The 27,234-nt window shown below is 46.5% G+C and overlaps 1 protein-coding gene across 1 annotated transcript; it reads left to right on the top strand.

The window, feature by feature from the left end:
* The first annotated feature begins 504 nt into the window (after window positions 1-504).
* Window positions 505-27,090, top strand: LOC135553305 (tubulin polymerization-promoting protein family member 3-like). Its single transcript, XM_064985473.1, has 4 exons — window positions 505-656; window positions 20,481-20,680; window positions 22,173-22,326; window positions 26,787-27,090. The coding sequence occupies exons 2-4, from the start codon at window positions 20,493-20,495 to the stop codon at window positions 26,976-26,978; spliced, it is 534 nt and encodes a 177-aa protein (XP_064841545.1). The 5' UTR covers window positions 505-656; window positions 20,481-20,492; the 3' UTR covers window positions 26,979-27,090.
* The last annotated feature ends 144 nt before the right edge of the window (window positions 27,091-27,234 follow it).

Here is a 27,234-nt window from a genome sequence, read left to right as displayed (position 1 = left end):
CCAGTCTCTCCTCAGCCTACCCCAGTCTCTCCTCAGCCTACCCCAGTCTGTCCTCAGCCTACCCCAGTCTGTCCTCAGCCTACCCCAGTCTCTCCCTCAGCCTACCCCAGTCTCTCCTCAGCCTACCCCAGTCTCTCCTCAGTCTCTCCTCAGCCTACCCCAGTCTCTCCTCAGCCTCCCTCTCCTCAGCCTACCCCAGTCTCTCCTCAGCCTACCCCAGTCTCTCCCTCAGCCTACCCCAGTCTCTCCTCAGCCTACCCCAGTCTCTCCTCAGCCTCTCCTCAGCCTACCCCAGTCTCTCCTCAGCCTACCCCAGTCTCTCCTCAGCCTACCCCAGTCTCTCCTCAGCCTACCCCAGCTTCTCCTCAGCCAACCCCAGTCCCTCTAAAGGACCATGGTCACTCCCTCTTCCTCTCTCTCCCTCCCTTAGTTTCTCTTTCTCTCCCCCTCTCTCTCTCTCTCTCTCTCTCTCTCTTTTATTGCCCTCCCTTGATGTTGAACAGGATGTCTCTATGGAGACAGGGATAAACAGATGATAACAAATTCTCAGCAGCCTTTAAAGCTCATTTGAGTGTATGGGTTGGCGTTTGAGGTGAGGCAAGGAGAGGCAGTGCAGGACAGCGAGAGAGGCAGAAGGGACTTGACATTAGCCAGAGGTAAGAGCTGCTGCAGTTCAGTGTTGCTTTCTAGCTCTGGGGGATCTGGGGCTCCTGCAGATCTGGGGGCTCTGAGGGATCTGGGGGCTCCTGCAGATCTGGGGGCTCTGAGGGATCTGGGGGCTCCTGCAGATCTGGGGGCTCTGAGGGATCTGGGAGATCTGGGGCTCCTGCAGATCTGGGGGCTCTGAGGCTCGGGGGGATCTGGGGCTCCTGCAGATCTGGGGGCTCTGAGGCTCGGGGGGCTCTGAGGCTCGGGGGATCTGAGGCTCGGGGGGATCTGGGGCTCCTGCAGATCTGGAGGCTCTGAGGCTCGGGGGGATCTGGGGCTCCTGCAGATCTGGGGGCTCTGAGGCTCGGGGGGATCTGAGGCTCGGGGGGATCTGGGGCTCCTGCAGATCTGGGGGCTCTGAGGCTCGGGGGGATCTGAGGCTCGGGGGGATCTGGGGCTCCTGCAGATCTGGGGGCTCTGAGGCTCGGAAGGCTCTGGGAGATCTGGGGCTCTGCTACTGCTACTGTTACTACTACTGCTGGGTTAGTGGGTAACTACTGTAACTGTACTGTAGGCTGTAGATTACCTGTGTGTGTGTGTGTGTGTGTGTGTGTGTGTGTGTGTGTGTGTGTGTGTGTGTGTGTGTGTGTGTGTGTGTGTGTGTGTGTGTGTGTGTGTGTGTGTGTGTGTGTGTGTGTGTGTGTGTGTGTGTGTGTGTGTGTGTGTGTGTGTGTGTGTGTCTGTATGCTAGATCCCTGTAGGCTATATGCACAACAATCCTAACATTAGCAATGTATTATCAACACAGCTTGGGTTTTTTTTTTGGTTTTTTTACTGCTCAACAATGCCGTTCCTGTTACAATCCTCCTACATCTGCGACTCTTAGCGAATGGGTGGAGCGGCTTGTTGTGTTGCTAAGATACCATGTTATGTTCCTGTGGCGTTGCTTTGGTGTGACACATTCATTAATATTAACAAAACAAAGAGAGGAGAAATTGATATTAGTGAAATACCAAACATGGTCTAATTTCTGACCTGCTGATTTTGTAATTGTAATGTATTACTGTACCGTGTCGTATTTAAAAATTAAAAATAAATTGGGGGGGGGGGGGTGATTGTAACTGTAATTGAGGTGACTCTAGGGTTTGTACAGTGGTTCCTGAATGCTTAGTGAATCCCTGTGTCTGGTCAGCTTGGCTGTGTGAATAACAACAACAACACGTGTGTGTGTGTATATTACTCACGGCTCCTCTCTCTCCTAACATAATATACACCAGGTAACGTCACTGTTCTTTCCTCTCAAATATTTCAGTCGAGAGTTGAGGGGAAAAGAACTTGACGACATACTGTAAGTTTAGAACAAAAAAAAACAAACTAGTTTGACATTGTAGAAACACTGTTTAGAACAAAACTAAATGGTTGACATTGTAGAAACAGATTAGAAAATTATACTTTTGGACAATTTTGCTCAAGTCAAGCGAACACTATTTAGAACATTCCCAGCAATATGGCTTTGGATAAAAATGTTCAGTTAAATAAAATGTATTATCTGCATCGTAATTAGAATATTTTTGCTGTCCAAATCAAATTTTATTTGTCACATGCGCCGAATAATACAACAGGTGTAGACCTTACCGTGAAATGCTTACTTACGACAACAATGCAGAATTTTAAAAAGTAAGTAATTAAAAATGTGCTAATTAAACAAAATAAAAAAATTTAACACCATAAAATAACAATGTGGAGGCTATATACAGGGTATTACAGTACAGAGGCAATGTGGAGGCTATATACAGAGTATTACGGTACAGAGTCAATGTGGAGGCTATATACAGGGTGTTACGGTACAGAGTCAATGTGGAGGCTATATACAGGGGTAACCGGTACAGAGTCAATGTGGAGGCTATATACAGGGGGTAAATCACTGTCGATGAGCAGACTGACAATCCTTACTGTAAATCACTTGGATGAAAGAACTCACTGTCCTTACTGTAAATCCCTTTAGATGAACAAACTCACTATCCTTGCTATAAATCACTTTAGATGAGAATACTCACTGTCCTTACTGTAAATCACTTTAGATGAGCAGACTGACTATCCTTACTGTAAATCACTTTAGATGAGCAGACTCACTGTCCTTACTGTAAATCACTTTTGATGAACAGAACTAACTGTCCTTACTGTAAATCAATTTGGATGAAAGAACTCACTGTCCTTACTGTAAATTACTTTGGATGAACATACTAACTGTCCTTACTGTAAATCAATTTGGATGAAAGAACTCACTGTCCTTACTGTAAATCACTTTGGATGACAGAACTCACTGTCCTTACTGTAAATCACTTTGGATGAACAGACTCACTGTCCTTAATGTAAATCACTTTGGGATGAACAGACTCACTGTCCTTACTGTAAATCCTGTTGGATCAAAGGACTCACTGGCCTTACTGTAAATCACTTGGGATGAACAGACTCACTGCCCTTACTGTAAATCACTTTGGGATGAACAGACTCACTGCCCTTACTGTAAATCACTTTGGATGAACAGACTCAATGTCCTTAATGTAAATCACTTTGGGATGAACAGACTCACTGCCCTTACTGTAAATCACTTTGGGATGAACAGACTCACTGCCCTTACTGTAAATCCCTTTGGGATGAAAACATCTCCATTGGATATAACTGTAAGTGATCATATAACCCGTTGTTATTATGTTGCCGCGTGTCACATTAGGATGCTGCTACTGTAGAACTATACACGGGTCCGTTTCCAACAGCACTGCAGACAGGCGTTATACGCTGAGGGACGATGAACGCCAGAACCAACCAGACCCAACCAGACCCAACCAGAACCAACCAGACCCAACCAGAACCAACCAGACCCAACCAGAACCAACCAGACCCAACCAGAACCAACCAGGCCCAACCAGACCCAACCAGAACCAACCAGAACCAACCCGACCCAACCAGACCCAACCAGAGCCAACCAGAACCAACCAGACATCTTTAGCAGAACACGGACAGCCAAGCAGAACATAAACAGAATAAAAACACACGGCATCACAAATGACACCCTTTCCCCCCCTATGTAGTGCACTACTGGCAGCAGGGTGTGTTGCTGTCCACACTACCACTAACACGATGCTTGGCTCGTGTCTGGTGCTCAGACTGCGGTCTATACCTAGAATACCTGCAGCGAGACAACCAGACCGGACTGCACCACAGAATGATATTGTGTGTGTGTGACCGGACTGCACCACAGAATGATGTTGTGTGTGTGTGACCGGACTGCACCACAGAATGATATTGTGTGTGTGTGACCGGACTGCACCACAGAATGATATTGTGTGTGTGTGACCGGACTGCACCACAGAATGATATTGTGTGTGTGTGACCGGACTGCACCACAGAATGATATTGTGTGTGACCGGACCGCACCACAGAATGATATTGTGTGTGTGTGACCGGACTGCACCACAGAATGATATTGTGTGTGACCGGACTGCACCACAGAATGATATTGTGTGTGTGTGACCGGACTGCACCACAGAATGATATTGTGTGTGTGTGACCGGACTGCACCACAGAATGATATTGTGTGTGACCGGACTGCACCACAGAATGATATTGTGTGTGTGTCTGCATGTGCGCATGTGTGCGAGCGCGTGTGTGTCTGCGTGCGTGTGACCGGACTGCACCACAGAATGATATTGTGTGTGTGTGACCGGACTGCACCACAGAATGATATTGTGTGTGACCGGACTGCACCACAGAATGATATTGTGTGTGTGTCTGCGTGTGCACATGTGTGCGAGCGCGTGCGTGGGTGTGTGTCTGCGTGCGTATGTGTGTGTGTGACCGGACTGCACCACAGAATGATATTGTGTGTGTGTCTGCATGTGCGCATGTGTGCGAGCGCGTGTGTTTCTGCGTGCGTGTGTGTATGTGTGTGTGTGACCGGACTGCACCACAGAATGATATTGTGTGTGTGTCTGCATGTGCACATGTGTGCGAGCGCGTGTGTGGGTGTGTGTCTGCGTGCGTGTGTGTGCGCAGGTGTGTATGTGTGTGTGTGACCGGACTGCACCACAGAATGATATTGTGTGTGTGTGTGTCTGCATGTGTGTGTCTGCGTGTGCACGTGTGTGTGTGCACGGGTGTGTGTGTGCATGTGTGCGCGGGTGTGTGTGTGACCAGACTGCACCACAGACATAGATGTAAACTTGCTATGACATATACTGTACACTAAAAGTATGTGGACACCCCTTCAAATTAGTGGATTCGTGTCTGTTTTTTCAATGACGGCCTGGGAACAGTGGGTTAACTGCCTGTTCAGGGGCAGAACGACAGATTTGTACCTTGTCAGCTCGGGGGTTTGAACTCGCAACCTTCCAGTTACTAGTCCAACGCTCTAACCACTAGGCTACCCTGACGCCCCTGTTTCAGCCTCACCCGTTGCTGTCAGGTGGATAAAATCAAGCACACAGCCCATGCAGTCTCCATAGACAACTCAGTTGGTCAGGTTTCTGCCCTGCTAGAGCTGCCTCCGGTCAACTGTAAGTGCTGTTATTGTGAAGTGGAAACGTCTAGGAGCAACAACGGCTCGGCCTCGAAGTGGTAGGCCACCAGAACGGGATCGCAGAGTGCTGAAGTGCGGTTGTTCCCGGTTACAACACTCACTACCGAGTTCCAAACTGCCTCTGGAAGTAAACGTCAGCACAATAACTGTTCGTCGGGAGCCTCATGAAATGGGTTTCACAAGCCTCAGATCCCCATCCGCAACGCCAAGCGTCGGCTGGAGGGGTGTAAAGCTCGCTGCCATTGGACTCTGGAGCGGTGGAAACGCGTTCTCTGGAGGGATGAATCACGCTTCACCATCTGGCAGTCTGACAGACTAATCTGGGGTTGGCAGATGCCAGGAGAACGCTACCTGCCCCTAAGTATAGTGCCAACTGTAAAGTTTGGTGGAGGAGGAATGCTGGTTTGGGTCTGTTTGTCATGGTTCGGGCCCCTTCGTTCCAGTGAAGGGAAATCTAAACCCAACAACATAAAATTACATTCTAGACAATTCTGTGCTTCCGAGTTTGTGGCAACAGTTTGGGGAAGGACCTTTCCTGTGTCAGCATGACAATGCCCCCGTGCACAAAATGAGGTCGTTTTTTGGGATCGGTGTGAAACTTGACTGGCATGCACAGAGCCCTGACCTCAACCCCATCGAACACCTTTGGGATGAATTGGAACGACAGATTTGTACCTTGTCAGCTCGGGGATTCGATCCGACAACCTTTACGGTTACCGGCCCAACGCAATAACCACTAGGCTACCCTGCCGCCCCAATTGAATGGGATTTGAATGAAATGTCAAAATTGACCACCTGAAACCTTGTGATGCGTTGTAGCCAACAGTACCTGGAGTGATGCAGTACTTGGTCCCAGTGGTGTCTCTAGTTCTCCATAGGGACTGAGTCTAACGGACCAGCGGAGAGGTCAGTACCTGGTCCCAGTGGTGTCTCTAGTTCTCCATAGGGACTGAGTCTAACGGACCAGCGGAGAGGTCAGTACCTGGTCCCAGTGGTGTCTCTAGTTCTCCATAGGGACTGAGTCTAACGGACCAGCGGAGAGGTTCTCTCAACGTTCAAATCGCTGGGGACTTGTCCTCTGTGCCAGACAGCAGAGGTGGAATCTGGGTGCTTGCATCCCAACTGGTTCCCTATTGCCTGTATAGTGCACCACCTTTTTGAACAGGACCCTATGGTAGTGCACTATACATTACAGGGAATAGGGTTCCATTTGGGACATACTGTCTCTCTCTCAATGTGTTCTTTCTACTCTCTGGCTGTAGGATGCAATGCTCTGTCAGACAGACAGACAGACAGACAGACAGACAGATCATTGTCTGTCTGTCTGTCTGTCCCGAGCTGCAGGATGCAATGCTGTCTGTCTGTCTGTCTGTCTGCCTGTCTGTCTGTCTGTAGGATGCAAGGCTGTCTGTCTGTCTGTCTGTCTGTCTGTCCCTGGCCTGAGCTGTTCCCTGGCCCCCCCCCCCACCCACACAGCACCTCATACACAAGAACAGTTTATTACACACACTATTATTATTGTTATTGCTAGGCAGCGCAAACCAAGAGAGTCATGTCTGCAATATCACACGCACACGCAGCCTAGAGGTTAAAACCGGTTGGGCAAGTAACCGAAAGGTCACTGGTTCAAATCCCAGAGCCGACTAGGTGAAGAATCTGCCAATGTGCCCATAAGCAAGGCACTTAACTCCAATAGCTCCTGTAAATCCCTCTGGGTCATGGCCGTCTGGTAAAAACACAGGCACTTTACCGTGCTACTCGCTTGCTGTCCTTTGCTAGCTTGATCCTGCGGTTTGTAATATGTGATTTGATCTGTATGTATTGTGATTTGCTGCTAAACGAATGGCCTCGTGGAGGACGTTTTCTAGAGTGGAAGCAGCTGGTAGAGAGAGAGCTGACTTCTCTCCAAGCCCACCCACTGTTTCAGCTACACCTCCTCATCTGGTCCCTGCTGACTGGCTGTTCACTCTAAACCACATCTACTATCGAATATCAACTTCGCTAGTCTCATAACAACTGGCAGAGCGCAACAGAGCACTACATAACTATAGAGCACAACGGAGCACTACATAACTATAGAGCACTACAGAGCACTACATAACTACAGAGCACTACATAACTACAGAGCACTACATAACTACAGAGCACTATAGATCACTACATAACTACAGAGCACTACATAACTACAGAGCACTACATAACTACAGAGCACTATAGATCACTACATAACTACAGAGCACTACAGAACACTACATAACTACAGAGCACTATAGATCACTACATAACTACAGAGCACTACAGAACACTACATAACTACAGAGCACTACATAACTACAGAGCACTACATAACTACAGAGCACTACATAACTACAGAGCACTACAGAGCACTACATAACTACAGAGCACTATAGATCACTACATAACTACAGTGCACTACAGAGCACTACATAACTACAGAGCACTACAGAGCACTACATAACTACAGAGCACTATAGATCACTACATAACTACAGAGCACTACATAACTACAGAGCACTACAGAGCACTACATAACTACAGAGCACTACAGAGCACTACATAACTACAGAGCACTATAGATCACTACATAACTACAGAGCACTACATAACTACAGAGCACTACATAACTACAGAGCACTATAGATCACTACATAACTACAGAGCACTACAGAACACTACATAACTACAGAGCACTACATAACTACAGAGCACTACATAACTACAGAGCACTACAGAGCACTACATAACTACAGAGCACTACAGAGCACTACATAACTACAGAGCACTATAGATCACTACATAACTACAGTGCACTACAGAACACTACATAACTATAGATCACTACATAACTACAGAGCACTACAGAACACTACATAAACTACAGAGCACTACATAACTACAGAGCACTACATAACAGAGAGAGAGAGAGATAGAGAACTGTCCTTCTGTCCCCAGAAAGAGAGAAATGTCATTCTGTCCCCAGAGAGAGAGAGATAGAGAACTGTCCTTATGTCCCCAGAAAGAGAGAATTGTCATTCTGTCCCCAGAGAGAGAGAGAGAGAGAACTGTCCTTCTGTCCCCAGAGAGAGGAGGCCTCCCGTCATCCTATTGGACCCCTGTAAGGCTGTGGGACAACAACCCGTGGTTACCTTGGTTACCCCATTGGCAATTGTCTTATTGTCTGCATGTTTAAAAGTCCATTACAAAACTACATTTAAGAAAAGTCCAAGTAAAGATTACTTTTCAACATGACCTCCTTCTAAGCGTTCTCGCAAAGCGTAATATTGTAGAGCTCCCCTCGTGACCCTTGTCATGACGACACTAATGTTAGCCACGGCTAGCTAGCTAGCAGAACACGGATTCCTATTCATTAGCTGTGTTAAAGATGTGAACCGTCAAGACTGGAGTTCTAGGACTGTGAAGGGCTGCTGGGTGGGTTCTGTAGACACATGATGTTCTCTCCTGGGTGGGTTCTGTAGACACATGATGTTCTCTCCTGGAGGGGTTCTGTAGACACATGATGTTCTCTCCTGGGTGGGTTCTGTAGACACAAGATGTTCTCTCCTGGGTGGGTTCTGTAGACACATGATGTTCTCTCCTGGGTGGGTTCTGGGTGGGTTCTGTAGACACATGATGTTCTCTCCTGGGTGGGTTCTGGGTAGGTTCTGTAGACACATGATGTTCTCTCCTGGGTGGGTTCTGTAGACACATGATGTTCTCTCCTGGAGGGGTTCTGTAGACACATGATGTTCTATCCTGGGTGGGTTCTGTAGACACATGATGTTCTCTCCTGGGTGGGTTCTGGGTGGGTTCTGTTAGACACATGATGTTCTCTCCTGGAGGGGTTCTGTAGACACATGCTGTTCTCTCCTGGAGGGGTTCTGTAGACACATGATGTTCTCTCCTGGGTGGGTTCTGTAGACACATGATGTTCTCTCCTGGGTGGGTTCTGTAGACACATGATGTTCTCTCCTGGGTGGGTTCTGGGTGGGTTCTGTTAGACACATGATGTTCTCTCCTGGAGGGGTTCTGTAGACACATGCTGTTCTCTCCTGGGTGGGTTCTGTAGACACATGATGTTCTATCCTGGGTGGGTTCTGTAGACACATGATGTTCTCTCATGGAGGGGTTCTGTAGACACATGCTGTTCTCTCCTGTAGGGGTTCTGTTAGACACATGATGTCCTCTCCTGGGTGGGTTCTGTAGACACATGATGTTCTCTCCTGGAGGGGGTTCTGTAGACACATGATGTTCTCTCCTGGGTGGGTTCTGTAGACACATGATGTTCTCTCCTGGGGGGGTTCTGTAGACACATGATGTTCTCTCCTGGAGGGGTTCTGTAGACACATGATGTTCTCTCCTGGGAGGGGTTCTGTAGACACATGATGTTCTCTCCTGGGGGGGGTTCTGTAGACGCATGATGTTCTCTCCTGGGGGGGTTCTGTAGACACATGATGTTCTCTACTGGAGGGGTTCTGTAGACACATGATGTTCTCTCCTGGGTGGGTTCTGTAGACACATGATGTTCTCTCCTGGAGGGGTTCTGTAGACACATGATGTTCTCTCCTGGAGGGGTTCTGTTAGACACATGATGTTCTCTCCTGGAGGGGTTCTGTAGACACATGATGTCCTCTCCTGGGTGGGTTCTGTAGACACATGCTGTTCTCTCCTGGAGGGGTTCTGTAGACACATGATGTTCTCTCCTGGAGGGGTTCTGTAGACACATGCTGTTCTCTCCAGGAGGGGTTCTGTAGACACATGATGTTCTCTCCTGGGTGGGTTCTGTAGACACATGATGTTCTCTCCTGGGTGGGTTCTGTAGACACATGCTGTTCTCTCCTGGGTGGGTTCTGTTAGACATATGATGTCCTCTCCTGGAGGGGTTCTGTAGACACATGCTGTTCTCTCCTGGAGGGGTTCTGTAGACACATGATGTTCTCTCCTGGAGGGGTTCTGTAGACACATGCTGTTCTCTCCTGGGTGGGTTCTGTAGACACATGCTGTTCTCTCCTGGGTGGGTTCTGTTAGACATATGATGTCCTCTCCTGGAGGGGTTCTGTAGACACATGCTGTTCTCTCCTGGAGGGGTTCTGTAGACACATGATGTTCTCTCCTGGAGGGGTTCTGTAGACACATGCTGTTCTCTCCTGGAGGGGTTCTGTAGACACATGATGTTCTCTCCTGGGTGGGTTCTGTAGACACATGATGTTCTCTCCTGGGTGGGTTCTGTAGACACATGATGTTCTCTCCTGGAGGGTTCTGTAGACACATGATGTTCTCTCCTGGAGGGGTTCTGTTGACACATGCTGTTCTCTCCTGGGTGGGTTCTGTAGACACATGCTGTTCCCTCCTGGAGGGGTTCTGTAGACACATGCTGTTCTCTCCTGGAGGGGTTCTGTAGACACATGATGTTCTCTCCTGGAGGGGTTCTGTAGACACATGATGTTCTCTCCTGGAGGGTTCTGTAGACACATGATGTTCTCTCCTGGGTGGGCTCTGTAGACACATGATGTTCTCTCCTGGGTGGGTTCTGTAGACACATGCTGTTCTCTCCTGGGTGGGTTCTGTTAGACACATGATATTCTCTCCTGGAGGGGTTCTGTAGACACATGATGTTCTCTCCTGGAGGGGTTCTGTAGACACATGCTGTTCCCTCCTGGAGGGGTTCTGTAGACACATGATGTTCTCTCCCGGATGGGTTCTGTTAGACACATGATGTTCTCTCCTGGAGGGGTTCTGTAGACACATGATGTCCTCTCCTGGGTGGGTTCTGTAGACACATGCTGTTCTCTCCTGGAGGGGTTCTGTAGACACATGATGTTCTCTCCTGGAGGGGTTCTGTAGACACATGCTGTTCTCTCCTGGAGGGGTTCTGTAGACACATGATGTTCTCTCCTGGGTGGGTTCTGTAGACACATGATGTTCTCTCCTGGGTGGGTTCTGTAGACACATGCTGTTCTCTCCTGGGTGGGTTCTGTTAGACATATGATGTCCTCTCCTGGAGGGGTTCTGTAGACACATGCTGTTCTCTCCTGGAGGGGTTCTGTAGACACATGATGTTCTCTCCTGGAGGGGTTCTGTAGACACATGCTGTTCTCTCCTGGAGGGGTTCTGTAGACACATGATGTTCTCTCCTGGGTGGGTTCTGTAGACACATGATGTTCTCTCCTGGGTGGGTTCTGTAGACACATGATGTTCTCTCCTGGAGGGGTTCTGTAGACACATGATGTTCTCTCCTGGAGGGGTTCTGTAGACACATGCTGTTCCCTCCTGGAGGAATTCTGTTGACACATGCTGTTCTCTCCTGGGTGGGTTCTGTAGACACATGCTGTTCCCTCCTGGAGGGGTTCTGTAGACACATGCTGTTCTCTCCTGGAGGGGTTCTGTAGACACATGATGTTCTCTCCTGGAGGGGTTCTGTAGACACATGCTGTTCTCTCCTGGAGGGGTTCTGTAGACACATGATGTTCTCTCCTGGGTGGGTTCTGTAGACACATGATGTTCTCTCCTGGGTGGGTTCTGTAGACACATGCTGTTCTCTCCTGGGTGGGTTCTGTTAGACATATGATGTCCTCTCCTGGAGGGGTTCTGTAGACACATGCTGTTCTCTCCTGGAGGGGTTCTGTAGACACATGATGTTCTCTCCTGGAGGGGTTCTGTAGACACATGCTGTTCTCTCCTGGAGGGGTTCTGTAGACACATGATGTTCTCTCCTGGGTGGGTTCTGTAGACACATGATGTTCTCTCCTGGGTGGGTTCTGTAGACACATGATGTTCTCTCCTGGAGGGGTTCTGTAGACACATGATGTTCTCTCCTGGAGGGGTTCTGTTGACACATGCTGTTCTCTCCTGGGTGGGTTCTGTAGACACATGCTGTTCCCTCCTGGAGGGGTTCTGTAGACACATGCTGTTCTCTCCTGGAGGGGTTCTGTAGACACATGATGTTCTCTCCTGGAGGGGTTCTGTAGACACATGATGTTCTCTCCTGGAGGGGTTCTGTAGACACATGATGTTCTCTCCTGGGTGGGCTCTGTAGACACATGATGTTCTCTCCTGGGTGGGTTCTGTAGACACATGCTGTTCTCTCCTGGGTGGGTTCTGTTAGACACATGATATTCTCTCCTGGAGGGGTTCTGTAGACACATGATGTTCTCTCCTGGAGGGGTTCTGTAGACACATGCTGTTCCCTCCTGGAGGGGTTCTGTAGACACATGATGTTCTCTCCTGGAGGGGTTCTGTTAGACACATGATGTTCTCTCCTGGAGGGGTTCTGTAGACACATGATGTCCTCTCCTGGGTGGGTTCTGTAGACACATGCTGTTCTCTCCTGGAGGGGTTCTGTAGACACATGATGTTCTCTCCTGGAGGGGTTCTGTAGACACATGCTGTTCTCTCCTGGAGGGGTTCTGTAGACACATGATGTTCTCTCCTGGGTGGGTTCTGTAGACACATGATGTTCTCTCCTGGGTGGGTTCTGTAGACACATGATGTTCTCTCCTGGGTGGGTTCTGTAGACACATGATGTTCTCTCCTGGAGGGGTTCTGTAGACACATGATGTTCTCTCCTGGAGGGGTTCTGTAGACACATGCTGTTCTCTCCTGGAGGGGTTCTGTAGACACATGATGTTCTCTCCTGGAGGGGTTCTGTAGACACATGCTGTTCCCTCCTGGAGGGGTTCTGTAGACACATGCTGTTCTCTCCTGGAGGGGTTCTGTAGACACATGATGTTCTCTCCTGGAGGGGTTCTGTAGACACATGATGTTCTCTCCTGGAGGGGTTCTGTAGACACATGATGTTCTCTCCTGGGTGGGCTCTGTAGACACATGCTGTTCTCTCCTGGGTGGGTTCTGTTAGACACATGATATTCTCTCCTGGAGGGGTTCTGTAGACACATGATGTTCTCTCCTGGAGGGGTTCTGTAGACACATGCTGTTCCCTCCTGGAGGGGTTCTGTAGACACATGCTGTTCTCTCCTGGGTGGGTTCTGTAGACACATGCTGTTCTCTCCTGGGTGGGTTCTGTAGACAAATGATGTTCTCTCCTGGAGGGGTTCTGTAGACACATGCTGTTCTCTCCTGGAGGGGTTCTGTAGACACATGCTGTTCCCTCCTGGAGGGGTTCTGTAGACACATGCTGTTCTCTCCTGGAGGGGTTCTGTAGACACATGATGTTCCCTCCTGGAGGGGTTCTGTAGACACATGATGTTCTCTCCTGGAGGGGTTCTGTAGACACATGATGTTCTCTCCTGGGTGGGCTCTGTAGACACATGATGTTCTCTCCTGGGTGGGTTCTGTAGACACATGCTGTTCTCTCCTGGGTGGGTTCTGTAGACACATGCTGTTCTCTCCTGGGTGGGTTCTGTAGACACATGCTGTTCTCTCCTGGGTGGGTTCTGTAGACACATGATGTTCTCTCCTGGGTGGGTTCTGTAGACACATGATGTTCTCTCCTGGAGGGGTTCTGTTAGACACATGCTGTTCTCTCCTGGGTGGGTTCTGTAGACCCATGATGTTCTCTCCTGGAGGGGTTCTGTAGACACATGATGTTCTCTCCTGGGTGGGTTCTGTAGACACATGCTGTTCTCTCCTGGGTGGGTTCTGTTAGACACATGATGTTCTCTCCTGGAGGGGTTCTATAGACACATGATGTTCTCTCCTGGAGGGGTTCTGTAGACACATGCTGTTCTCTCCTGGAGGGGTTCTGTAGACACATGCTGTTCTCTCCTGGGTGGGTTCTGTTAGACACATGATGTTCTCTCCTGGAGGGGTTTGGTAGACACATGATGTTCTCTCCTGGAGGGGTTCTGTAGACACATGCTGTTCTCTCCTGGAGGGGTTCTGTCGACACATGATGTTCTCTCCTGGAGGGGTTCTCTAGACACATGCTGTTCTCTCCTGGGTGGGTTCTGTAGACACATGATGTTCTCTCCTGGAGGGGTTCTGTAGACACATGATGTTCTCTCCTGGAGGGGTTCTGTTAGACACATGCTGTTCTCTCCTGGAGGGGTTCTGTTAGACACATGCTGTCCTCTCCTGGAGGGGTTCTGTAGACACATGATGTTCTCTCCTGGGTGGGTTCTGTAGACACACTATGTTCTCTCCTGGAGTGGTTCTGTAGACACATGATGTTCTCTCCTGGAGGGGTTCTGTAGACACATGCTGTTCTCTCCTGGAGGGGTTCTGTAGACACATGATGTTCTCTCCTGGAGGGGTTCTCTAGACACATGCTGTTCTCTCCTGGGTGGGTTCTGTAGACACATGATGTTCTCTCTTGGAGGGGTTCTGTAGACACATGCTGTTCTCTCCTGGAGGGGTTCTGTAGACACATGCTGTTCTCTCCTGGAGGGGTTCTGTAGACACATGATGTTCTCTCCTGGAGGGGTTCTGTAGACACATGCTGTTCTCTCCTGGGGGGGTTCTGTAGACACATGATGTTCTCTCATGGAGGGGTTCTGTAGACACATGCTGTTCTCTCCTGGAGGGGTTCTGTAGACACATGCTGTTCTCTCCTGGAGGGTTTCTGTAGACACATGATGTTCTCTCCTGGAGGGGTTCTGTAGACACATGCTGTTCTCTCCTGGGTGGGTTCTGTAGACACATGATGTTCTCTCCTGGAGGGGTTCTGTTAGACACATGCTGTTCTCTCCTGGGTGGGTTCTGTAGACACATGATGTTCTCTCCTGGAGGGGTTCTGTAGACACATGCTGTTCTCTCCTGGGTGGGCTCTGTAGACACATGATGTTCTCTCATGGAGGGGTTCTGTAGACACATGCTGTTCTCTCCTGGAGGGGTTCTGTAGACACATGCTGTTCTCTCCTGGAGGGTTTCTGTAGACACATGATGTTCTCTCCTGGAGGGGTTCTGTAGACACATGCTGTTCTCTCCTGGGTGGGTTCTGTAGACACATGATGTTCTCTCCTGGAGGGGTTCTGTAGACACATGCTGTTCCCTCCTGGAGGGGTTCTGTAGACACATGCTGTTCTCTCCTGGAGGGGTTCTGTAGACACATGATGTTCTCTCCTGGAGGGGTTCTGTAGACACATGATGTTCTCTCCTGGAGGGGTTCTGTAGACACATGATGTTCTCTCCTGGGTGGGCTCTGTAGACACATGCTGTTCTCTCCTGGGTGGGTTCTGTTAGACACATGATATTCTCTCCTGGAGGGGTTCTGTAGACACATGATGTTCTCTCCTGGAGGGGTTCTGTAGACACATGCTGTTCCCTCCTGGGTGGGTTCTGTTAGACACATGATGTTCTCTCCTGGAGGGGTTTGGTAGACACATGATGTTCTCTCCTGGAGGGGTTCTGTAGACACATGCTGTTCTCTCCTGGAGGGTTTCTGTAGACACATGATGTTCTCTCCTGGAGGGGTTCTGTAGACACATGCTGTTCTCTCCTGGGTGGGTTCTGTAGACACATGATGTTCTCTCCTGGAGGGGTTCTGTTAGACACATGCTGTTCTCTCCTGGGTGGGTTCTGTAGACACATGATGTTCTCTCCTGGAGGGGTTCTGTAGACACATGCTGTTCTCTCCTGGGTGGGCTCTGTAGACACATGATGTTCTCTCATGGAGGGGTTCTGTAGACACATGCTGTTCTCTCCTGGAGGGGTTCTGTAGACACATGCTGTTCTCTCCTGGAGGGTTTCTGTAGACACATGATGTTCTCTCCTGGAGGGGTTCTGTAGACACATGCTGTTCTCTCCTGGGTGGGTTCTGTAGACACATGATGTTCTCTCCTGGAGGGGTTCTGTTAGACACATGCTGTTCTCTCCTGGGTGGGCTCTGTAGACACATGCTGTTCTCTCCTGGAGGGGTTCTGTAGACACATGCTGTTCTCTCCTGGAGGGGTTCTGTAGACACATGATGTTCTCTCCTGGGTGGGTTTTGTAGACACATGCTGTTCTCTCATGGAGGGGTTCTGTAGACACATGCTGTTCTCTCCTGGAGGGGTTCTGCAGACACATGCTGTTCTCTCCTGGGTGGGTTTTGTAGACACATGCTGTTCTCTCATGGAGGGGTTCTGTAGACACATGCTGTTCTCTCCTGGGTGGGTTCTGTAGACACATGCTGTTCTCTCCTGGGTGGGTTCTGTAGACACATGATGTTCTCTCATGGAGGGGTTCTGTAGACACATGCTGTTCTCTCCTGGGTGGGCTCTGTAGACACATGCTGTTCTCTCCTGGGTGGGTTCTGTTAGACACATGCTGTTCTCTCCTGGGTGGGCTCTGTAGACACATGCTGTTCTCTCCTGGAGGGGTTCTGTAGACACATGCTGTTCTCTCCTGGAGGGGTTCTGCAGACACATGTTGTTCTCTCCTGGGTGGGTTCTGTAGACACATGCTGTTCTCTCCTGGAGGGGTTCTGTAGACACATGCTGTTCTCTCCTGGAGGGGTTCTGCAGACACATGTTGTTCTCTCCTGGGTGGGTTCTGTAGACACATGCTGTTCTCTCCTGGGTGGATTCTGTAGACACATGCTGTTCTCTCCTGGGTGGATTCTGTAGACACATGCTGTTCCCTCCTGGGTGGGTTCTGTAGACACATGCTGTTCTCTCCTGGAGGGGTTCTGTAGACACATGATGTTCTCTCCTGGAGGGGTTCTGTAGACACATGCTGTTCTCTCCTGGAGGGGTTCTGCAGACACATGCTGTTCTCTCCTGGGTGGGTTCTGTAGACACATGCTGTTCTCTCCTGGAGGGGTTCTGTAGACACATGATGTTCTCTCCTGGAGGGGTTCTGTAGACACATGATGTTCTCTCCTGGAGGGGTTCTGTAGACACATGCTGTTCCCTCCTGGAGGGGTTCTGTAGACACATGATGTTCTCTCCTGGAGGGGTTCTGCAGACACATGCTGTTCCCTCCTGGGTGGGTTCTGTAGACACATGCTGTTCTCTCCTGGGTGGGTTCTGTAGACACATGCTGTTCTCTCCTGGGTGGGTTCTGTTAGACACATGCTGTTCTCTCCTGGGTGGGTTCTGTAGACACATGCTGTTCTCTCCTGGGTGGGTTCTGTTAGACACATGCTGTTCTCTCCTGGGTGGGTTCTGTAGACACATGCTCTTCTCTCCTGGGTGGGTTCTGTTAGACACATGCTGTTCTCTCCTGGGTGGGTTCTGTAGACACATGCTGTTCTCTCCTGGGTGGGTTCTGTAGACACATGCTGTTCTCTCCTGGGTGGGTTCTGTTAGACACATGCTGTTCTCTCCTGGGTGGGTTCTGTAGACACATGCTGTTCTCTCTCTCTCCTCTCTTTAAAAAAAGGAATCCTTTCAACAGATTGTGTGAACCCAGATCCCTGAAGGGGAAGGTCTGAGGGGTCAAATAGACTCGAGTTAGAGGACATGTGATATTCATTTTAAAGTCCCGGGGGTTCATCTGGAGCATGAGACAGACACTATTAGTAGTACAAAACTAACACCATAAATCAGTCGACTTTGACATGTTCTTTAGTCGTTGACAAGGTATTTACCACGGGATCAAGTATGCATGTCATATGCCATTCAAATTAATACAATACTATGCAACATCCATTATAGAAAGTCTAAAAGCTGTGCCAATACTCATACTAACCCCACTAACCGTATCTGTGAGGTGAATAGAGTATGTAGTATGCTCATTGGTCATAGTATGGATATAGTTTATACGCCAAAATACGAAGTATACACGCAGTGGACACCATATCCGTGCTTTTAAGGACCCATAATGCAATTTCTTCAGAAAATGTGTGTATGCTTCACTACGTTTTCAGATTTGAGAAAATATACAGCCGAGGAGAGCGGAGACAACTTCATTGCTTTAACTAATTCTGACAAAAAAATACAATTGTAATAAAGTAATAACTTTTCAAATAAGTTTGAACTAATTCTGACAATTTTTTATTTTTTTTAAATTGAGCAATTGTAACGGATGTGAAACGGCTAGCTAGTTAGCGGTGCGCGCTAGTGGCATTTCAATCGGTGACGTCACTTGCTCTGAGACCTTGCAGAGCAATGGGAACCACTACTTCAAGGGCCGCGGCTTTTGTGGAGCGATGGGTAACGATGCTTCGTGGGTGACTGTTGTTGATGTGTGCAGAGGGTCCCTGGTTCGCGCCCGGGTATGGGCGAGGGGATGGTCTAAAGTTAAACTGTTACACAATGTAATATAGTAATAACTTTTAAAATACGTTTTGTACCACGTTATGTTGGCTGACAACTTATTATCTACGCTGTCCTTACGAACTGCATAACATTACAGCAGTATGTACCGGTATGTTAGCTAGTTACCTAACGTTGGCTACTAATAGATCAAACTTGCCAGGCAGTATATTAACGATCTGCTGATCTAATTACCCAACGGTTATTGACTTGATGATTCACATCATTCTTAGCTAGGTGGTATAGTCGTTGTGCGTTTCAATAAGTTTTGGCCAGTGTCATTAAACGTCGTCCAAAATAAAATAAAAAAGAAGATAGATAAAATTGTTGCCAGGAACACAATTACAGTCACTAAGTCTGTGGATAACATGAAAACAGGCTGAGCAGCTCTGCTAGGGAGAGTATCATGGTCAGAGTGAGGTGTTTGGAAGTCGCTAGGCAACATCCATTCCAACCGCCAATGTAGCTAAGAACAAGAAAGGATGACCGATATCAAGAGATGCTGTGGGAGACGTCCAAGATTTCAGATGACATTTTTATCCTGTAAGATTACTGTTTTCCACTATCAATAAAATGAGTGAAATAAAAAATTTAAAAATGGATTTTTTTTTAAAGTAGCTAGCCAACGTTAGCCAGTTAGCTTGGTTGCTTTACTGCCGTTGAACCCTACTCCTTGGCCAGAGCAGGGCCCTCTGAACGCTCCGAAATATACGGACGGACAATTTGACAACGGGAAGGCCCGGAATGAAGTGCTCTGACACCCCAGAATGAATTTACGAACACATCCCGGAATGAATTTACGAACACACCCCAGAATGAATTTACGAACACATCCCGGAATGAATTTACGAACACACCCCAGAATGAATTTACGAACACATCCCAGAATGAATTTACGAACACATCCCAGAATGAATTTACGAACACACACCCAGAATGAATTTACGAACACATCCCGGAATGAATTTACAAACACACCCCAGAATGAATTTACAAACACACCCCAGAATGAATTTACGAACACACCCCGGAATGAATTTACGAACAGACCCCGGAATGAATTTACAACACACGGAATGAATTTACTTAACACCCGGAATGAATTACGAACACACCCCAGAATGAACGAACACCCCGGAATGAATTTACGAACACACCCCGGAATGAATTTACGAACACACCCCGGAATGAATTTACGAACACACCCCGGAATGAATTTACGAACACACCCCGGAATGAATTTACGAACACACCCCGGAATGAATTTACGAACACACCCCGGAATGAATTTACGAACACACCCCATAATGAATTTACGAACACACCCCGGAATGAATTTACGAACACATCCTGGAATGAATTTACGAACACACCCCGGAATGAATTTACGAACACACCCCGGAATGAATTTACGAACACACCCCGGAATGAATTTACGAACACACCCCGGAATGAATTTACGAACACACCCCGGAATGAATTTACGAACACATCCCGGAATGAATTTACGAAACACGAACACCCGGAATGAATTTACGAACACATCCCGGAATGAATTTACGAACACATCCCAGAATGAATTCTACGGAACACACCCCGGAATGAATTTACGAACACACCCCGGAATGAATTTATTATTAACACACCCCAGAATGAATTTACAAACACACCCCAGGATGAATTTACAAACACACCCCAGAATGAATTTACGAACACACCCCAGAATGAATTTACGAACACACCCCGGAAATCGTAAAACGTCGAGCTGGTCATTTGTTATGCTAATACGCTGCAAGACGTTGCATAGCAACAGCATCAACTTCCGGTTGGACAGGCGAAGCTCTATAATTGTTTTTATTTTTTGTAAGTATGCTCAACTGGAACGATACTGTTCGTTTACAGTATACTAAAATGTACTAATTGTATATACTCATTAAGTATGTAGTATACAGTATGTGAGTATGGGTATTAGAACACAGTGATGAGTCTTGTTGTCCTGTTTTGTAATCAGGCAGCTTTAAATACACCTGCTTTTAAACCTGCTTTAGTGTCAGACAAATATGTATAATGGCTAAGACCCATGTTGTCTTATTTTGTAGATATTCTTCAAGATGGCGGAGAGCACAGACCTGGAGCAGCTGATGAACTCCTTTAAGAAGTTTGCGATCCACGGAGACACCAAGGCGACAGGGAAGGAGATGAACGGGAAGAACTGGGCTAAACTGTGTAAGGACTGCAAGATCATCGACGGGAAGAATGTCACCGGCACTGACGTGGATATCGTCTTCACGAAAGTCAAGTGAGTTTTAATAACAACCGACTACAACATAATTATCATTGTAATACATTCATCTATTACGATGATGATGATTATTATTTATGGGCCAATTGCAACCAACATTAGCCGCTCGATTATCCTCAACTGGTCTCTCTTAAAGCATGGGCAAGTTTGTTTTGTATGGCCCAGTGCCCCGGTTTGGTGGAGTTTGCCAATTTTTAGACCATTCCATTGGTCCTTAAGGGTAATCTCCACCCACCCGGGGCACTGGGCCATATAAAATGAATTTGTCAATTGTTTAAGAGAGATCAGCTGGCGATAAAATAGTAGCCAATGTTGGTTGCAATTGGCCGACTATTATTATTATATACTTATACTAGTTCTGATAATACTTGAGTAAATCCACTTCAGAACAGTGTTGTGGAACGACTGTTGTTTTCTGACAGTAGTAGATTATAAATCCACTTCAGAACAGTGTTGTGGAACGGCTGTTGTTTTCTGACAGTAGTAGATTATAAATCCACTTCAGAACGGTGTTGTGGAACGACTGTTGTTTTCTGACAGTAGTAGATTATAAATCCACTTCAGAACAGTGTTGTGGAACGACTGTTGTTTTCTGACAGTAGTAGATTATAAATCCACTTCAGAACAGTGTTGTGGAACGACTGTTGTTTTCTGACAGTAGTAGATTATAAATCCACTTCAGAACAGTGTTGTGGAACGACTGTTGTTTTCTGACAGTAGTAGATTATAAATCCACTTCAGAACGGTGTTGTGGAACGACTGTTGTTTTCTGACAGTAGTAGATTATAAATCCACTTCAGAACAGTGTTGTGGAACGACTGTTGTTTTCTGACAGTAGTAGATTATAAATCCACTTCAGAACAGTGTTGTGGAACGACTGTTGTTTTCTGACAGTAGTAGATTATAAATCCACTTCAGAACAGTGTTGTGGAACGACTGTTGTTTTCTGACAGTAGTAGATTATAAATCCACTTCAGAACAGTGTTGTGGAACGACTGTTGTTTTCTGACAGTAGTAGATTATAAATCCACTTCAGAACGGTGTTGTGGAACGACTGTTGTTTTCTGACAGTAGTAGATTATAAATCCACTTCAGAACGGTGTTGTGGAACGACTGTTGTTTTCTGACAGTAGTAGATTATAAATCCACTTCAGAACAGTGTTGTGGAACGACTGTTGTTTTCTGACAGTAGTAGATTATAAATCCACTTCAGAACAGTGTTGTGGAACGACTGTTGTTTTCTGACAGTAGTAGATTATAAATTCACTTCAGAACGGTGTTGTGGAACGACTGTTGTTTTCTGACAGTAGTAGATTATAAATCCACTTCAGAACAGTGTTGTGGAACGACTGTTGTTTTCTGACAGTAGTAGATTATAAATCCACTTCAGGACAGTGTTGTGGAACGACTGTTGTTTTCTGACAGTAGTAGATTATAAATCCACTTCAGAACAGTGTTGTGGAACGACTGTTGTTTTCTGCTGTTGCAGAGCGAAGACGTCCCGGGTGATCACCTACGAGGAATTCCAGAGAGCCCTGGAGGAGCTGGCCCCGAAGAGGTTTAAAGGTCAGAGCAAAGAGGAGGCCCTAACGTCTGTCTACAAGCTGATAGAGGGCAAGGAGCCCACCAACGTAGGAGTCACGGTATGACAGATACACTACTACTGCATACTACTACTACTGGTATACTACTACTAATGCTACTACAACTACTAGTATACTACTACTACTGGTATACTACTATACTACTACTACTAATATACTACTATACTACTACTACTAATATACTACTACTAGTATACTACTATACTACTACCACTACTAATATACTACTACTACCTCTAATATACTACATTTACATTACATTTAAGTCATTTAGCAGACGCTCTTATACTACTACTACTAATAATAATAATAATAACAATAAATAATATACTACTACAAATACACTACTACTACTACTAATATACTACTACTACTAATATACTACTACGACTACACTACTACTGCTACTACTGCTATACTATGAATATACTACTACAAATACACTACCACTACTAATATACTACTACTATACTACTAATATAGTACCACTGTACTACTACTACACTACAACTACTACTTACAATAATAATAATATACTACTACAAATACACTACTACCACTACTAATATACTACTACAAATACACCACTACTACTAAAATACTACTACTACTACTACTAATATACTACTACTATACTACTACTACTCTACTAATATACTACTGCTATACTACTACTACTACTGCTACTACTTCTACTACTAATATACTACTAGTACTACTATTACCATGCTGCTACTACTACTACTTCTATACTGCTACTGCTGCTACCACTGTTACTACTACTACTACTATACTACTACTACTACTACTACTATACTACTACTACTGGTACTACTATTACTACTACTGCTACTATACTACTACTACTACTACTACTATACTACTGGTACTATACTACTACTACTACTACTATACTACTACTGCTACTATACTACTACTACAACTACTACTGGTACTATACTACTACTACTACTACTACTACTACTACTATACTACTACTACAACTACTACTACTACTACTACTATACTACTACTACTACTATACTACTACTACTACTATACTACTACTACTACTACTACACCACTACTGGTACTACTACTATTATTACTACTACTGCTACTATACTACTACTACTACTATTACTACTACTATAACTACTACACTACTACTACTACTCCCGGTACTACTACTACTACTACTACTACACTACTACATTGCAACTGCTGCTACTACTGATAATACTACTACTACTACTACCACTACTACTACACTACTATTACTGCTACTATACTACTACTACTACTACTACTACTACTACTAATGGTACTACTATTACTATACTACTACTACTGCGGCTACTACACTATACCTCTACTACTACTACTACTACTACTACCACCACTACTACTACTACTACTACTATACTACTACTACTATATTACTATACTACTACTATACTACTATACTACTACTACTACTATACTACTACTTCTGTTACTACTACTACTATACCACTACTACTACTACTACTACTACTACTACTACTACTACTATACTACTATACTACTGCTTCTGTTACTACTACTACTATACTAATACTATACTACTGTCACTAATATACTACTACCACTACCACTACTACTACTATACTACTACTACTACTATACTACTACTATTACTACTACTACTACTATACTACTACTACTACTACTACTACCACTACTACTACTACCACTACTCCTACTACCACAACTAATCAACTTTAATTATTGACATGTTATCCAGCTAAATAAACACTGTCTTGTTCTAAACCCAGCTTCAAGTGTGTGGTAAGATTAAGTACATAAATGAATATGGGGATAAGGCCTGTCTGCTGTCACTTGAGGGTAGATAGGACAGTTGTGGAGGAGGACGGTACGGTGTTTATCACGTCGTTCTGAAGTCAAGGAGGTTGTTTAGACGTGCCTGAGTGAATGTACTCAGCTCTCCAAACCGTCTCAGTGCTCTGGCTCGCTCTGAGCCAACTCACATTCATGACATCATATCCATTATAAGAGATTGGCTTCATCGGTGAGGTGTGTCTGTGTGTCGTGTGTGTGTGTCGTGTGTGTGTGTGTCGTGTGTGTGTGTCTGTGTGTGTGTGTTAGTGTTACCTAAGGTTCTTTTTTTCTCCAAACACAATTATTTGTTAACACTGGCTGGCTGTTGTCATGCCGTGAATTGAATCTGAGTTCAACCTCTTTATATAAGAGTCGCTGTTGGTTTTTTGACTTAAGTAATTATAATTGAGTTAAAATAATCCCTTCTTTAGGGTTCTACCTATCTACCTCCAGCTGTTTCCTCCTGTGTAAACATTCAGATTCTAGAACCTTCAGAACCAAGGGACCTTCTTTAGGGTTCTACCTATCCACCTCCAGCTGTTTCCTCCTGTGTATAACATTCAGATTCTAGAACCTTCAGAACCAAGGGACCTTCTTTAGGGTTCTACCTATCTACCTCCAGCTGTTTCCTCCTGTGTATAACATTCAGATTCTAGAACCTTCAGAACCAAGGGACCTTCTTTAGGGTTCTACCTATCCACCTCCAGCTGTTTCCTCCTGTGTATAACATTCAGATTCTAGAACCTTCAGAACCAAGGGACCTTCTTTAGGGTTCTACCTATCCACCTCCAGCTGTTTCCTCCTGTGTATAACATTCAGATTCTAGAACCTTCAGAACCAAGGGACCTTCTTTAGGGTTCTACCTATCTACCTCCAGCTGTTTCATCCTATGTATAACATTCAGATTCTAGAACCTTCAGAACCAAGGGACCACTTTAGGGTTCTACCTATCCACCTCCAGCTGTTTCCTCCTGTGTATAACATTCAGATTCTAGAACCTTCAGAACCAAGGGACCTTCTTTAGGGTTCTACCTATCCACCTCCAGCTGTTTCCTCCTGTGTATAACATTCAGATTCTAGAACCTTCAGAAAAAAGGGACCTTCTTTAGGGTTCTACCTATCCACCTCCAGCTGTTTCATCCTGTGTATAACAATCAGATTCTAGGGACCTTCAGAACCAAGGGACCTTGTTTAGGGTTCTACCTATCCACCTCCAGCTGTTTCCTCCTGTGTATAACATTCAGATTCTAGAACCTTCAGAACCAAGGGACCTTCTTTAGGGTTCTACCTATCCACCTCCAGCTGTTTCCTCCTGTGTATAACATTCAGATTCTAGAACCTTCAGAACCAAGGGACCTTCTTTAGGGTTCTACCTATCCACCTCCAGCTGTTTCCTCCTGTGTATAACATTCAGATTCTAGAATCTTCAGAACCAAGGGACCTTCTTTAGGGTTCTACCTATCCACCTCCAGCTGTTTCCTCCTGTGTATAACATTCAGATTCTAGAACCTTCAGAACCAAGGGACCTTCTTTAGGGTTCTACCTATCCACCTCCAGCTGTTTCCTCCTGTGTATAACATTCAGATTCTACAACCTTCAGAACCAAGGGACCTTCTTTAGGGTTCTACATATCCAGCTCCTGCTGTTTCCTCCTGTGTATAACATTCAGATTCTAGAACCTTCAGAACAAAGGGACCTTCTTTAGGGTTCTACCTATCCACCTCCAGCTGTTTCATCCTGTGTATAACAATCAGATTCTAGGGACCTTCAGAACCAAGGGACCTTGTTTAGGGTTCTACCTATCCACCTCCAGCTGTTTCCTCCTGTGTATAACATTCAGATTCTAGAACCTTCAGAACCAAGGGACCTTCTTTAGGGTTCTACCTATCTACCTCCAGCTTTTTCCTCCTGTGTATAACATTCAGATTCTAGAACCTTCAGAACCAAGGGACCTTCTTTAGGGTTCTACCTATCCACCTCCAGCTGTTTCCTCCTGTGTATAACATTCAGATTCTACAACCTTCAGAACCAAGGGACCTTCTTTAGGGTTCTACATATCCAGCTCCTGCTGTTTCCTCCTGTGTATAACATTCAGATTCTAGAACCTTCAGAACAAAGGGACCTTCTTTAGGGTTCTACCTATCCACCTCCAGCTGTTTCCTCCTGTGTATAACATTCAGATTCTAGAACCTTCAGAACCAAGGGACCTTCTTTAGGGTTCTACCTATCCACCTCCAGCTGTTTCCTCCTGTGTATAACATTCAGATTCTAGAACCTTCAGAACCAAGGGACCTTCTTTAGGTTCTACCTATCTACCTCCAGCTGTTTCCTCCTGTGTATAACATTCAGATTCTAGAACCTTCAGAACCAAGGGACCTTCTTTAGGGTTCTACCTATCCACCTCCAGCTGTTTCCTCCTGTATATAACATTCAGATTCTAGAACCTTCAGAACTGTTGTGATCCCAACGCTGGAGGACAGCGGGAATTTCCTCAGTTTGTCAAGAGAACCTACAGTAGCAGTTTACCATTAAAAAACAAACAAAACTGTAATGGTTTAGCACACCAACATGACAACATGGTTTCTGCTACTGCCTTCCCCCGTCCCCCTCCCCTACAGAAAATGGCGAAGACAGCCGCAGTGGACAGACTGACGGACACCACCAAGTACACAGGCTCCCACAAAGAGCGCTTCGACGAGAGCGGGAAGGGGAGGGGTAAGGGCGGGCGGGAGGAGCTGGTGGAGGAGACGGGATACGTCGGCTCCTACAAGAACGCCGGAACCTACGAGGAGAAAACCAAGGCTAAGTAGACCACCGGGCCAGGCGGTGTGGTCAACAGGCCCAGTAGACCACCGGACCAGGCGGTGTGGTCAACAGGCCCAGTAGACCACCGGGCCAGGCGGTGTGGTCAACAGGCCCAGTAGACCAGGCCAGGTCCAGTAGACCACCGGGCCAGGCGGGTGGTCAACAGGTCCAGTAGACCACCGGGCCAGGCGGTGTGGTCAACAGGTCCAGTAGACCACCGGGCCAGGCGGTGTGGTCAACAGGCCCAGTAGACCACCGGGC

The sequence above is a fragment of the Oncorhynchus masou genome, chromosome 2 (genome assembly GCF_036934945.1).
Source record: "Oncorhynchus masou masou isolate Uvic2021 chromosome 2, UVic_Omas_1.1, whole genome shotgun sequence".
Taxonomy (NCBI): Eukaryota; Metazoa; Chordata; class Actinopteri; order Salmoniformes; family Salmonidae; genus Oncorhynchus; species Oncorhynchus masou.
This window is presented reverse-complemented; position numbering and strand designations above follow the sequence as displayed.